Consider the following 14,628-nt stretch of genomic DNA (forward strand, 5'->3'; position numbering starts at 1 on the left):
TCCACATCCTTGCCGCTCTTACAGTAAAGAACCCTCTACGTAGTTTAAGGTTAAACCTCTTTTCTTCTAATTGTAATGTGGCCCCGAGTCTTATTAAACTCTCTTCTGCGAAAAAGTTAAATCCCTATTGTGGGGTCACCAGTACAGTATTTGTAAATTGAAATCATATCCCCTCTCAAGTGTCTCTTCTCCAGAGAGAATAAGTTCAACGCTCGCAACCTTTCCTCATAACTAAGATCCTCCAGATCCTTTATTAGCTCCATATAGGTGAAAAGGAATAATAGATAAGAACACAGTGGTAGGCTATTTGACCAACTTTATCAGATCTGTGGTCCATTTTCCAAAAAAGGGAATATTGTAAAAGCAAAAAAAGATAAAAATCAAGATATACGGCATGTAAAAACATATACTCTCTGCACATCAATATTTTTGCAAAAATACAATTTATTTGACTCTAGAGGGATCTTAGATTGACATAGGGGCCTGTTACACTGATCCCCTGTGCTAAACTTTTTATGCTTCTCAGCTTCATCCGCAGTCTTCATTGCACCTCCACTGCACCGTGTTTACCCACAAAGAAATGTCCAGTTGTTCTGTGCCTTACTATGCAGGCAGTCCTATTCATGTCAATTGGAATACAGCCACTGCTCCCAATTTGACATCTGTGCGGGTGTGCGTTGCGTTTGCATTATGTCTATTTATTCTTTTGCATTTCTGTCAATTTATTTAAAATGGTTATTGTTCTGTTACCAAATCGTAATTTACATGTGGACACAGGAACAGATTTATCAGTGTTTGATGAACTCAGATATGTCAGATTCACCTGAGTGCATAAGAGTCCGCCATAATTCAGGGTGCATATTCCCCTTTATTTATCATATTGTGGTCAGTTCTCAGCAATGTCAATGGGGTTGATTTACTAAAGGCAAAAAGTCAGTGCACTTTGCAAGTGCAGTTTCTCTAGAATTTAGTAAATGAGGGGAAGCTCTGCTGACGTCCATCATCCAATCATGTGCAAGCAAAAATTATGATTTTTAAAATTTTCCTTGCACGTGATTGGGTACTCTTTGCAAAGTGAAGTCTTACCTCATTTACTAAGCTCTGGAACAACTGCACTTGCAAAGGGCAACTGTCTATTTGCCTTTAGTAAATCAACCTCAAAGTGCAGAGTAATGGACAAGTAAAACAATTGTAATTCAATGCTGTACAAACCATTACAGGCTGTAAAGCTAAGTATATATTTTTTTTCATTCAAGTTTTTTATTATCTTCATTTAAAAATTATTACAGTATAATCATCATAAAAAAATCATTACAGAATAATTCACAGTAAATTCAAAATATGTGATTACAGTCTATTGGTTATCTTACCACTGTGGTATTCAGAACTAACAATATAGAGAAAGAAAATATAAAATAATATAATATAAACTCTTGACTTTGACTATATCCATTCAATTTCAAATTGTACACCTGCCTATTTTAAGATATGTTGAAGGCCCTTTCGACACCCCAAAGGGGATCACACTCCAAGGTGGGGTGAGGATTCTCCCTCTCACCATCCCCTTTTGCCCTATAAACTTCTATTTGAGAGAAAGGAGATATTATTAACAGCCTGTGATATCCAGCTCAAAGATTATTACAAATTTAACAGGGGCACAATATAATGTTCCCATTATAATAGAGCAAAGTCTAACATCCTGACCTTATTATGAAAAATTAGTATATAAACTTGCGAATTCCTATGTAACTTAAGGAAAAATTATACTGTTCCTAACAGAAAAAGAAGATATTTTAAAGGAAAAAGACTAGGGGAGAAGAAGAAAAGATAAAAGAATAGTAAAGAAAAGAGAATAGAATCCCTGTCTGTCTGATGTGAAGTTCAAAAATCAACAATTCATGTTGCTAACAATGCCCGGTGTCAGAGAAATTCCCATAAACCGAGCCCAGGGTTCCCATGTGGCTTCAAATTTTGTGGTCTTGTCCAACAAGGAACTGACCATTTTTTCTTGTTCCATTATCCATGAAATCTTTCTTTTCATGGACAATAGAAATACCGAAGACTTCTTCCATGCTTTTGCAATAGTCAGTTTGGCTCCTGTCAATATAAACAGAATCAATTTAGGGGTGATTTTAGGCACATGTGGTAAGAATCCATTCAGCAAGGCAATCGCTGGTGTTTGAGAGATAGCACAAATTGTAACCTTTCCTATTATGTGGAAGACCCTATTCCAAAATCCTCTGATTCTGGGACATTCCCACCATATGTGAATCATAGAACCCTTTCCCTGACAGCCTCTAAAGCATAAAGGTGAAGTGGAAGGGAACATTGCTGCCATTTTGTGGGAACCAAGTACCATCTCCTGAATATTTTGACATTAGCCTCTATGAGTGAAGTATGTAAAGCTAAGTATATTTTATGCATATGGTGTCAAGAAGGGATAAGCAAGATTCAAATTTTCCCCAAACTTTCAGTGAAAATCAGCAGGATTCTGAAAAAAATGACGTAATACACGATCCGAAAATTGGATGACAGATCGTCTGGTTTTTTTTTTTTTGCATGCTAGTCGCATTTCGAAAATGGAGAGGTTACTAAAGTGACGAAAATTCTTGTACTACAGAATAAAAAATCGGAAGTGATGTCATGTGTTGTAGTGTATTTCTATTGTATGTTCGGACAACAACTGTACTGATTAAACGAAAATCACACGATCGGGTATCGTACAAATTTTTTTTTGTGTTTGTCTGATTGAATAATATCAAATGAACTGTTGTGATCAGCTCTGGAAAGCTATGTCCTAACAATCCGATTATCTACGATCGCTTCAAGCGGTATTTTTCGTCCGATTTTCGGATCGTGTGAACGGGCCATTAGCATGCAATGGGCTTTAAATAGCTTCTGAGAGTTATGGACCCACCTTTCAACTATCCTGGCCCCTCAGTTACATTATTATACACTTTTTTCACAGAAAAAAACAAGATTGATAGTAGACATACAAAAAACCCCTCCAAAAAGCCCCAAATAAATAAATGACCCTAAATCAGTGGGAAAAAAAACACTTTCCGAATAAAAAATTTTTTTAAAAAATTAGAATTGCTTGTGTTTTTTTTTTTTAACAAATTAGTTCTCATGAGTAATATGTTTCCACTGGTGATATTTTGCTATAAGCAAAATCTGTAATTTTATGGAAAAAACTATTTATTAAAAAAAAAAATCACTCTGCACTTTACTAGTGTCAAACAAGTTAAAACTTTCTTGCTACAGGTGATAAAGAGAGTGATAATTATTAGGTAATCAATGTTAATAACGGCTATTATTCATTCAGTATTACCTACATTATTAGTAAACCGCCTAAAATATATGGAGTCCTAAAGAGACATTTGTGCTAATTTACTAAAACTGGAGAGTGCAAAATCTGGTGCAGCTCTGTATAGAAACCAATCAGCTTCCAGTTTTTTTTTTAACAAGCTGAAGTTAGAAACGGATTGGCTACCATCCACAGCTGCACCGGATCTTGCACTCTCCAATTTTAGTAAATCAACCCCATTGGTTTGTTTTTTATTTTAGTGAATATTTTAACCCAAATGCTCAATTATGCGACTTTAAACTTTCTTAGCTAAATAACTATTGGTTTTGCTTTAAGGGCTTTTTTTAATATAGAAAAAAAAAATACAAATTATGATTACAAACGCAAAAAGGCTAAAAAACCTCCTAAACAAGTGGACTATTGAAGTGCATCAAATTTTAATACATTGATTTGGAGGGGAACAATTTATTCATAAATACGATAAATAATAACGTAGCTCTGAATAAACATTTTAAAAATGCAATTAATGAATGGACCCAATGGAGCAATAGCAATTAGACCAACGAAATTTGCAGAGAATGTGTTATTTTCGGTTTGTGATAATAACAGAATACTGGGAACTGTCCACTACTTCATAAATACAGAGGAAGGTATACATGAAACAGAGAATAGTTCCCCAAATAATGATAAATATGAACCAGACAGATATATAAATATGAGATTTTAAACGTTATAATTTTTACTAGTGATTGCAAGTGAGAGCAAGGTCCTGATAGTTTCAGTGTATATAATAGTACTGTGACATTGAGATCCTGATAGTTTCAGTGTATACAATAGTACTGTGACATTGCTTCCTATGGGACCGATTGGCCTTCTCACATATGGAGCTAAACGTGTCTGTCTGACTATAAAACATAATCCTGGAATTATCCTGGAGCTTCATTCCTGCTCTGTTTAATTGAATTGAACATTTTTGAGCGTGCACTGACGAACACATACATGTTATTTATTATTATTATTATTATTATTATTATTATTATTATTATTATCATTAAAAAATATATTGCATTTATTATATTGAAACTGCGTTGCATTTATTATATTACAATTATTATTTTTAGTAATAATAATTATGATTATTAATAATCATCATCATAATACGTGTGTATTTGTCTGTCGGTGCCCATTCAAGTTTTTTAATTCAATTATCTCGACTAAAACAAAGAAACGAGAAATACATCTCCAGGATTATTTTGTATACATTAGACTCTGGAAGAACCTATTCTGGAATTTGTTTAACTATAGCTGCAATAATGTAACTAACTAGTGTGTCATACAATGATACAAATTTATTGTAACCAATAAAAACAATAACAACCTCAAGGTATCATTGTTTTTCTTTGATGTGGTGTATGGTAAGGTATCCAGTATTCATTATTACCGACTTGAAAGATTCATGTTTTAGATGCAAATCTCAGGCAACAGATTGTTCTGGCTGCCCTGCCTTGTGTTCCCTTGCCAGTGCCTGTCCTGTGTACCCTGTGTGCCCTGTGTGCTCTGTCTGCCCTGTGTTCATTGCTTAATGCAGTTTGTAGTTTTATTTTTTTTTGTTAATGTATATATATATATTTCTTCTTCCTACAAATGTTTACTTTGCTCCTGAAAACACCCAGCACATTCTGTATTCCAGGTGCCTCAGGGATAAAAAAAAATACTTTTTTCATTAGGAAGTGAATGTATAGCTCTAATATTACTTTTCTGTCATATATCATTATTCTTCCTTCATACAAGCAATGTATACAGTGTGCTTTAATTGCGGAAACCGAGATGTGTTCAGATGATGAGTGACTGCAATGACTGGGCTAGTTCAGAAGTTATTTACACTCCCAACATAAGAAATATGGGTCAAAACAAGTAGGCAATGGGGCTGATTTACTAAAACTGGAGAATGCAAAATCTGGTGCAGCTCTCAGCTCTGCATCAGTAATCAGTCCCAATGTGTGCATTCAACCAGGAATAAAATACAGCCACAGAAAATGAACTATCTGCTACATACATACAAAAAATGGAAATAACAGAAGAAATTCCTGCATTTCTCTGGAATTCCACAGAAACCCTGTATGTTATCCGGACTTTTTAAGTCATGATGGATGAAGAAAAAAAAAAAACGATTACAATAATTTAAGTTTTTTTTATTTTTTTAATATATATATATATATATATATATATATATATATATATATATATATATATATATATAGATGTGAAATGCAAGAGGGGTTGTGTTTGTACACACTGCAGTGATACATTTTGTCATAGGTAATAAGCATGTCCCAATTTCCAGGGACAAGATTTCTAACTAGTCACCAACATTATCCTGAAATCTATGCTGGGAAAATCGAACCATTGCATCACATTATTATTGTTAGTATTATTATTATTTAATTATTATAATAATTATATTAATACTAATAATATCAATTATTATTATCATCGTTGTTGTTTCACAACGATAATAATAATCATAATGAATACTACTGATAATAATAATAACATAAAACCTATAATGTTTCAGTTTTGTAAGTATGGATGGGCTTAGACGTCAAATGCTGACATATACATATATATGTTACATATATGTGTGAGCGTTTTTGTTTTTTGTTTGTTTTTTTTTTTTGGGGGGGGGGGGGGGTTGGCAAGCAAAGCTAAAATAAACATTTTAATTTTGTAATCACATTAATTAAGTGACCTGTTAAAGTTTGCTAAAAAATGACCAACCAGGTTGGTCATAACTAATTTCACTTTGCTTGATTTACTTCGGTTCAAACAAGTAAAGCATCCAAACGATAGATAGATAGATAGATAGATAGATAGATAGATAGATAGATAGATAGATAGATAGATAGATAGATAGATAGATAGATAGATAGATAGATAGATAGAGTGAATAGGGTGTTTTAGGCTAATTCACAAAAATAAATGAGCACAAAAATGGACATGTTGCCTATTCTGTGCAATCAGAATTTTACATAAAAACCTGAATGGCTGCTTTTGGCAATTTTGTGCTCATTTCTTTTCATCCACGTGTGCTGATGTGTGTGTGATAGAGGAGATGTAGTTGCAGGCAGTTCATATATATATATATATATATATATATATATATATATATATATATATATACTTTCCTATATCTTTAGATCTATATACATCCCCTATAATTATATATCTCCTCTATAATTATATACCCCTATATCTACAGTATATATATATATATATATATATATATATATATATATATATATATATATATATATATATATATATATATATATATATATATATATATATCCTCCATAACACTGGCTGCAAAAGTCCATCAGGAAGTGTAGACCTGCACCCTGAACAAAGCAGGCCATACTGCAGGGCAGGGGACATTTCATATATCTACCAGGAATATTACTAGAATATACAATTTCAACAGTCCTGTTTGAACAATGTGATTAAAAAAATATTTACTTTACAGGTGTGACAAAAAGTGCATAATGGGCTGAGCGATAACATTGTGCGAGCAGATAGAGAAATATTGTTGTGGAGCTGAGCCCTCTCTATGGGCAGAATGTGGCCCTGGGGTGCCAGTCACACAGGCATTTCCTGAAAGCTCCAGGCTGCCATGAACAATGATCAGAGATCCAGTTCATCAGTGTGTGTTCCTATCTCCTATCTCAATGTATTATACAGTGTTCAGCAGACTAGGGGTGTATAGCTGATTGTTGTATTGTATGTATCACAATTGATTTATACAACCAGATGACATCACACCCCTCTATATATTTTCATATATGGTTTGTAGAATGGGTTTGTCTGAATCTCACACCATTGGTGACATCTGGGGACATGTATGAATTATTCTGTACTTATGGGGCTGAGAGATCTATGTGCTGCTGATTTACTAACAGAGATGAAAATATTCTAAATCCCCATTTACATGTTGGAAAAACGGAATCATTACATCACACTAATATTATTATTATTTCACACAAAGATACTATACTACTGCTACTACTAATAATACAATTATATTAATAACAATAACAACAACAACAACAACACTATCATTATATTTCCATTTTGTAAGTTTGGATAACTAGGCTCATTGACTTCCATTGCTCTGTATAAAAGAGGTACCATTCTCACGGCTCTGTATATAGGAGATACCAGTCTGATTGCTCTGCAGATAAGAGGTACCAGTCCATTGCTATTTATTTGAGAAGCACGACTTTCAACACCTTTGGCCATCTCACTGCTCTGTATAATGATGCCATTCTCTATATAAGAGTAGCCACTTCCCCTGTTCTGCATATAATAGGTACCAATCCGCACATACAATTTGCAAGACTCACTGCTCTTTATATAAGAGGTGCCATTCTCACTGTCCTGTATATAAGACGTACCAACCTCACTGCTCTGTATATATGAGCTACAGTTCTCACTGCTCTGTATAAGGGGTGCTACTCTCACTGTTGTGTATATAATAGAAGCCAATCTCACTTCATATAAGAGGTGCCATTCCTGTCCTGTATATAAGACGTGCCAGTCTCACTGCTCTGTATACAAGGGGTGCCATTCTCCTCGTTTTGTGTTTAAGAAGTGCCAGTCTCATTGCTCGGTATATAGGAGGTGCTAATTTCTCTGTTCTGCATATAAGAGGTGAAAATCTGCACATACGATTTGCCAGTCTCACTGCTCTTTATATAACGGGTTTCATTCTCACTATTCTGTATAAGGGGTGCTACAATCACTGTTTTGTATATATAGGAGAAGCCAATCTCACTTCTCTGTATATAAGAGGCGCCATTCTAACTGTCCTGTATATAAGACGTGCCAGTCTCACTGCTCTGTATAAAAGAGCTACCGTTCTCACTGTATACAAGAGGTGCCACTCTCCTTGTTTTGTATATAAGAGGTGCCAGTCCCACTGCTCTGTATATAGGAGGTGCCATTCTAACTGCTCGCCATATAATGGGTGCCAAGCTCACTGCTCTCTATATAAGAGCTATTATTCTCACTGTTATGTATATAAGGGGTGCCAATCTCACTGCTCTCTATATAAGACCTATTATTCTCACTGTTCTGTATATAGGGGGTGCCAATCTCACTGCTCCCTATAAAAGACCTATTATTCTCACTGTTCTGTATATAAGGGGTGCCATTCTCACTACTTTCTATATAAGACCTATCATTCTCTTTGCCCTGTATATAAGGGGTGCCATCGCCACTGTCCTGTTTAGTTGCCAATCTCAGTGCTCTTCAGAGAGGAGCACTGAGAGAGGTCTCAGTTTTCTGGGATATATTCTGGACTATGATCTTTGCCAGAGTGCCCCCCCCCCCCAAATGCTGTTCTATGCACTAACTGCCCTCTCCATGACCCACACGCCATACCCCATGCCCAGGGCACACAGACAAGGCCGAAGCTGGCACTTACCTGCCCACTGGCCCTTCCATGCATGTGATTTGGTGGATTTCATCCAAGGAAAGGGTAGGATGGTCCGGCTCCGCTCATCTAGGAGTCCAGGGTCTGTGTCCTCAGGGTAGGGTATGGCTTGTTGGTGGGGGTGATGCATTCCTGGGTGGTGATGATGGTGGTGATGAAGATGGGGCACCCCCGGCTCCTCTGGTATGGAGGGCACCTCATAGGGGGAGATGTCTGGGGGGCTCCCTGGATCCAGGGCAATCATAGGGTTGGTGTAGGTGGCAGCTTGCTGTCGTCCCATGTAAAGGCAGGCGGGGGGGCTGGGGCTGTAGTCCTGAGCCCTCTGGAAGGCACAGGAGTCCTTGTACAGCTGGGCTGGAGGGTAGTACTGATCCTCGGCGTTCATGGCTCCGATAATGAGCTCGGCACTGCTTAGGTGACAGGTAAACTCACCTGCAAGGAATGGCCCTCATGTCACATTGGTCACCCTCAGCCTCATGTGATTTGGCGATGAGCATCAGGGAGGCGTGTCTAGGTGGAGAGAAGTCACACTCATCACCTCCCTCCACGCTACAGGATTCTCTGCTGAGAGCAGGGAACAGGACTGTGCTCCGATCACCGGGGGGAGACCTGGGAGAGGGGACCTCCTCCAGACACCCAGCAGTCTGTGGAGGGCTATCAGGATGGAAGATTGTCAGGAGGGAAGATTATTAGGATGGAGGATTATTAGGATGGAAGATTATAAGGAAGAAGGATGTCAGCATGAGGGAATGTCAGGATTGAACTGGAAGATTACCAGAATAAATATTGTCAGGATGGAAGATTATTAGGATGGAGGATTATTAGGATGGAAGATTATCAGGAAGAAGGATGTCAGCATGAATGAATGTCAGGATGGACCTGGAAGATTATCACAACTAATGATGTTTGTCAGGAAGGAAAGTTGTCAGGATGGAAGATTATCAGGATGGAAAATTATCAGACTGGAAAATTATCAGAATGAAAGATTATCAGGATGGGAAATTATCAGGATGAAAGATCATCAGGATGGAAGAGTATAAGGATGGAAGGTTGTCAAGATGAAAGATTATTAGAATGAAAGATTGTCAGGAAGGAAGGATGTCAGCATGAAGGAATGACAGGATTGAACTGGGAGATTATCAGAATAAAGATTGTCAGGAAGGAAGGTTGTCAGAAAGGAAGGATGTCAACATAAAGGAGTGTCAGGATGGACCTGGAAGATTATCACAACTAATTATGTTTGTCAGGAAGGAAGGTTGTCAGGATAGAAGAATGTCAGGATGGAAGATTATCAGGATGGAAAATTGTCAGTGTGGAAGGTTATCAGGTTGGAAAATGATTAGGATGGAAGATTAACAGGATGGAAAATTGTCAGGGTGGAAGGTTATCAGGTTGGAAAATGATTGGGATAGAAGATTATCAGGATGGAAGTTTGTCAGGAAGGAAGAATGTCAGCATGAAGGAATGTCAGGATTGAACTGGAAGATTATTGCCAGGAAGGAAGGTTGCCAGGATGGAAATGGAAGATTGTCAGAATTAAAGATAGGAAGGAAGGTTGTCAGGATGTAAGAATGCCAAGAAGGAAGATTATCAGGAAGGAAAATTGTCAGGATGGAAGATTATCAGGATTGAAGATTGTCAGGAAGGAAGGATGTCAGCATGAAGGAATATCAGGATGGAACTGGAAGATTATCAGAACTAAAGATTGTTAGGAAGGACAGTTGTCAGGATGGAAGAATGTGAGAATGGAAGAGTATCAGGAAGGAAAATTGTCAGGATGGAAGATTATAAGGTTGGAAGATTATTAGAATAGAAGATTCTTAGGGTGGAAGATTGTCAAGAAGAAAGGATTAGATGTCAACATGAAGGAATGTCAGGATGGACCTGGAAGATTATCAGAACTAATGATGTTTGTCTGGAAGGAAGGTTGTCAGAATGGAAGAATGTCAGGATGGAAGATTATGAGGATGGAATTTTTTCTGATTGGAAGATTATAAGGATGGAAGATTATCAGGAGGATGGAAGACTGTCAAGATGGAAGTTTGTCAAGATGGACGATTATCATGTTGGAAGATTGTTAGGATGGAAGATTATCAGGTTGGAAGATTATTAGGATGGAGGATTGTCTGGCTAGAAGTCTGTTCAGATGGAAGATTATCAAGACGAAAGATTGTCAAAATAGAAGATTACCAATATGGAAGTTTGTCAGGAAGGATGTCAGCATGGAAGAACGTCAGGATGGAACTGAAAGATTATCAGAATTAAAAATTGTCAGGAAGGAAGATTATCAGGATGGAAAATTATCAAGATGGGAGATTGTCAGGATGGAAGGTTATGAGCTTGGTAGATTATCAGATTGGAAGATAATCTGGGTAGAAGACTGTGCATATGGAAGATTATCAAGATGGAAGTTTGCCAGGATGGAAGATTGTCAGGATGTAATATTATTAGGAAGGTAGATTATCAGGGAGGAAGATTTTCAGGATCAAAATTTGTCAGGCTGGAAAATTGTCATAATGGAAGATTGTTAGGATGGAAGATTATCATGATAGATGATTACATAGAAAGCCTTCTCACTGCACTCCACTGATTGTGTCCTTCTATGTATTTGGAGGAATTTCTGAATTAAATCATTGTTTAGTGAACAAGCTGGATGAATGATGTTCCTCAAGTTACAATTAAAGTAATCCTGCCATTAGAGACCTCTGCTGACCCCTCCTGGAAATACTAGTTTCTTGGCTGTCATATCGATCATTTCTAATCATTCGTTTTTTTGTTTTTTTTTGCACCACTGGCTCCAAAACTGTTTTAAAATAAAGACTTTTCTCCAACTTTCCTGATCTGCATACTTATCCTGGGTAGGTAACATAAATTAAAACCAGCAGGTCAGCATAACAACCAATCAACTAGCATTTTCAGAAGGAGGTCTGGAATGACAGGTCTCACGGTTTGCCCATGACAATTTTATTGCTGAAGTAGATGTAAACTAAATGACATGTAGTTTGCAAAAACAATGTCCGTCATAAGCCATTTTGTAAACAAGGCTTGTGTTCAGTTTTTGTTAAGTGGTTGTTGCATCTGAATGCTGCTGATTATCTCTTCCCACCTCTTTGCAGCCACTTCATGGCTACATATACTTTAGAGATGGCTACATGAAGTTTCTTTGAGTGGGATTGCTGGTGGTAACACAAATGTACCATATCTTCTTAATGTGTGTTTAAATAGCCACTTGTAGTCTCAATCAGAAGCCAGTGTGACAGGATGACAGTGCCGAAGTAAGGATGAGTTAAGGCATGGGATGAACTGAGTTTGACCAAAGTGTTTGACCAAAACCCACTGGGTTTGCCCTGACAATCCGCTACAGCCATGGAATGCCCCACTCCACAGCCACACATAACATATAAAAGAATATACAGTATTTCACAAAAGTGACAACACCCCTCACATTTTTGTAATTATTTTATTCTCTTTATTCTTTTTATGTGACAACACTGAAGAAATGACACTTTGCTACAATGTAAAGTAGTGAGTGTACAGCTTGTATAACAGTGTAGAATTTCTGTCCCCTCAAAATAACTCAACACACAGCTTTTATTGTCTAAACCGCTGGCAACAAAAGTGAGTGAAAATGTCCAAATTGGGCCCAAAGTGTCAATATTTTGTGTGGCCACCATAATTTTCCAGCACTGCCTTAAGCCTCTTGGGCATGGAGTCCCATAGACCCATGATCTCAACATCATCAAGTCTGTCTGGGATTACATGAAGAGACAGAAGGATTTGAGGTAGACTACATCCACAGAAGTTCTGTGGTTAGTTCTAGATGTTTGGAACAAACTACCTGATGAGTGCCTTCAAAAACTGTATGCAAGTGTACCTAGAAGAATTGGTACTGTTTTGAAGATAGAGTGGTCAAACCAAAAAATATTTTGATTTCGATTTCTCTTCTGTTTATTTACTCTCCATTGTGTTAATTGATACAATTTAACTAATAACACTTTTATACTTACAGCATTTTTTCACACCAGTATATATACAGGGCATCCGGAAAGTATTCACAGCGCTTCACTTTTTCCACATTTTAATTGAAATCTAATTAAAAATAAAAAATGAAAAACAAATCACATATACATACAGTATCTCACAAAAAGGAGTACACCCCTCACATTTTTGTAAATATTTTATTATATCTTTTCATGTGACAACACTGAAGAAATGTCCAAATTGGGCCCAAAGTGCCAATATCTTGTATGGCCACCATTATTTTCCAACACTGCCTTAACCCTCTTTGGCATGGAGTTCACCAGAGCTTCACAGGTTGCCACTGGAGTCCTCTTCCACACCTCCATGATGACATCACAGAGCTGGTGGAAGTTAGAAATCTTGCGCTCCTCTACCTTCCGTTTGAGAATGCCCCACAGATGCTCAATAGGGTTTAGGTCTGGAGACATGCTTGGCCAGTCCATCACCTTTACCCTCAGCTTCTTTAGCAAGGCAGTGATCGTCTTGGAGGTGTGTCTGGGGTCGTTATCATGTTGGAATTCTGCCCTGCGGCCCAGTCTCCGAAGGGAGGGGATCATGCTCTGCTTCAGTATGTCACAGTACATGTTGGCATTCATGGTTCCCTCAATGAACTGTAGCTCCCCAGTGTTGGCAGCACTCATGCAGCCCCAGTCCATGACACTCCCACCACCATGCTTGACTGTAGGCAAGACACACTTGTCTTTGTACTCCTCACCTTGTTGCCACCACACACGCTTGACACCATCTGAACCAAATATGTTTATCTTCATCTCATCAGACCACAGGACATGGTTCCAGTAATCCATGTCCTTAGTCTGCTTGTCGTTAGCAAACTGTTTGCGGGCTTTATTGTGCATCATCTTTAGAAGAGGCTTCCTTCTGAAAAGACAGCCATGCAGAACAATTTGATGCAGTGTGCGGTGTATGGTCTGAGCACTGACAGGCTGACCCCCCCGCCCCTTTAACCTCTGCAGCAATGCTGGCAGCACTGATACCTCTATTTCCCAAAGACAACCTTTGGATATGAAGCTGAGCACGTGCACTTAACTTCTTTGGTCGACCATGGCAAGGCCTGTTCTGAGTAGAACCTGTCCTGTTAAACCGCTGTATTTTCTTGGCCACCGTGCTCCAGCTCAGTTTCAGGATCTTGGCAATCTTCTTATAGCCTACGCCATCTTTATGTAGAGGAACAATTTTTTTTTCAGATCCTCATAGATTTCTTTGCCATGAGGTGCCCTGTTGAACTTCCAGTGACCAGTATGAGAGAGTGAGAGCGATAACACCAAATGTAACACACCTGCTCCCCATTCACACCTGAAACCTTGTAACACTAATGAGCCACATGACACCGGGGAGGGAAAATGGCTAATTGGGCCCAATTTGGACATTTTCACTTAGGGGTGTACTCACTTTTGTTGCCAGCGGTTTAGACATTAACCTCCCTAGTGGTAATCCCGAGTGTGGCACTCGGGATTGCATCGCAGGATGCAGGCAAAGTTACTTACCTTGTCCCCAGGATCTTGCGATATCCTCCCACTGTGTGTGAGGGCTGTGTCCTCGGCTTGATCTATCACTGTGCCGGGCTCCGTTCCCTGCGAGCATTGCGACGCACAGGGACGGAGCCCGGCAGCAAATTCAAAAAGTGAAAAACACATAGCACATACAGTACACTATAATCCTACAGATTACATTACTGTATCAAATCATTTCACATCCCTTTTGTCCCTAGTGCTTTGTCCTGCATGCAGTACACACCGTTCCTAAAGCGCCTCAAAGAAGCTGCTTGCAGGACTTTTCTTGAGGTCCTGCC

The 14,628-nt window shown here is 38.2% G+C and overlaps 1 protein-coding gene across 1 annotated transcript in view; it reads right to left on the minus strand.

The window, feature by feature from the left end:
• The window catches only part of PDX1 (pancreatic and duodenal homeobox 1), a 61,509-nt gene extending 52,229 nt beyond the window's left edge, over positions 1 to 9,280 (minus strand). Inside the window, exon 1 of the mRNA XM_073613383.1 lies at positions 8,790 to 9,280. Within this exon, the coding sequence (XP_073469484.1) occupies positions 8,790 to 9,183 (394 nt within the window). The 5' untranslated portion in view covers positions 9,184 to 9,280. The remainder of the gene's footprint in view (positions 1 to 8,789) is intronic.
• Positions 9,281 to 14,628: the final 5,348 nt, after the last annotated feature.

Source organism: Aquarana catesbeiana, linkage group LG02 (genome assembly GCF_042186555.1).
Source record: "Aquarana catesbeiana isolate 2022-GZ linkage group LG02, ASM4218655v1, whole genome shotgun sequence".
NCBI classification, from domain to species: domain Eukaryota; kingdom Metazoa; phylum Chordata; class Amphibia; order Anura; family Ranidae; genus Aquarana; species Aquarana catesbeiana.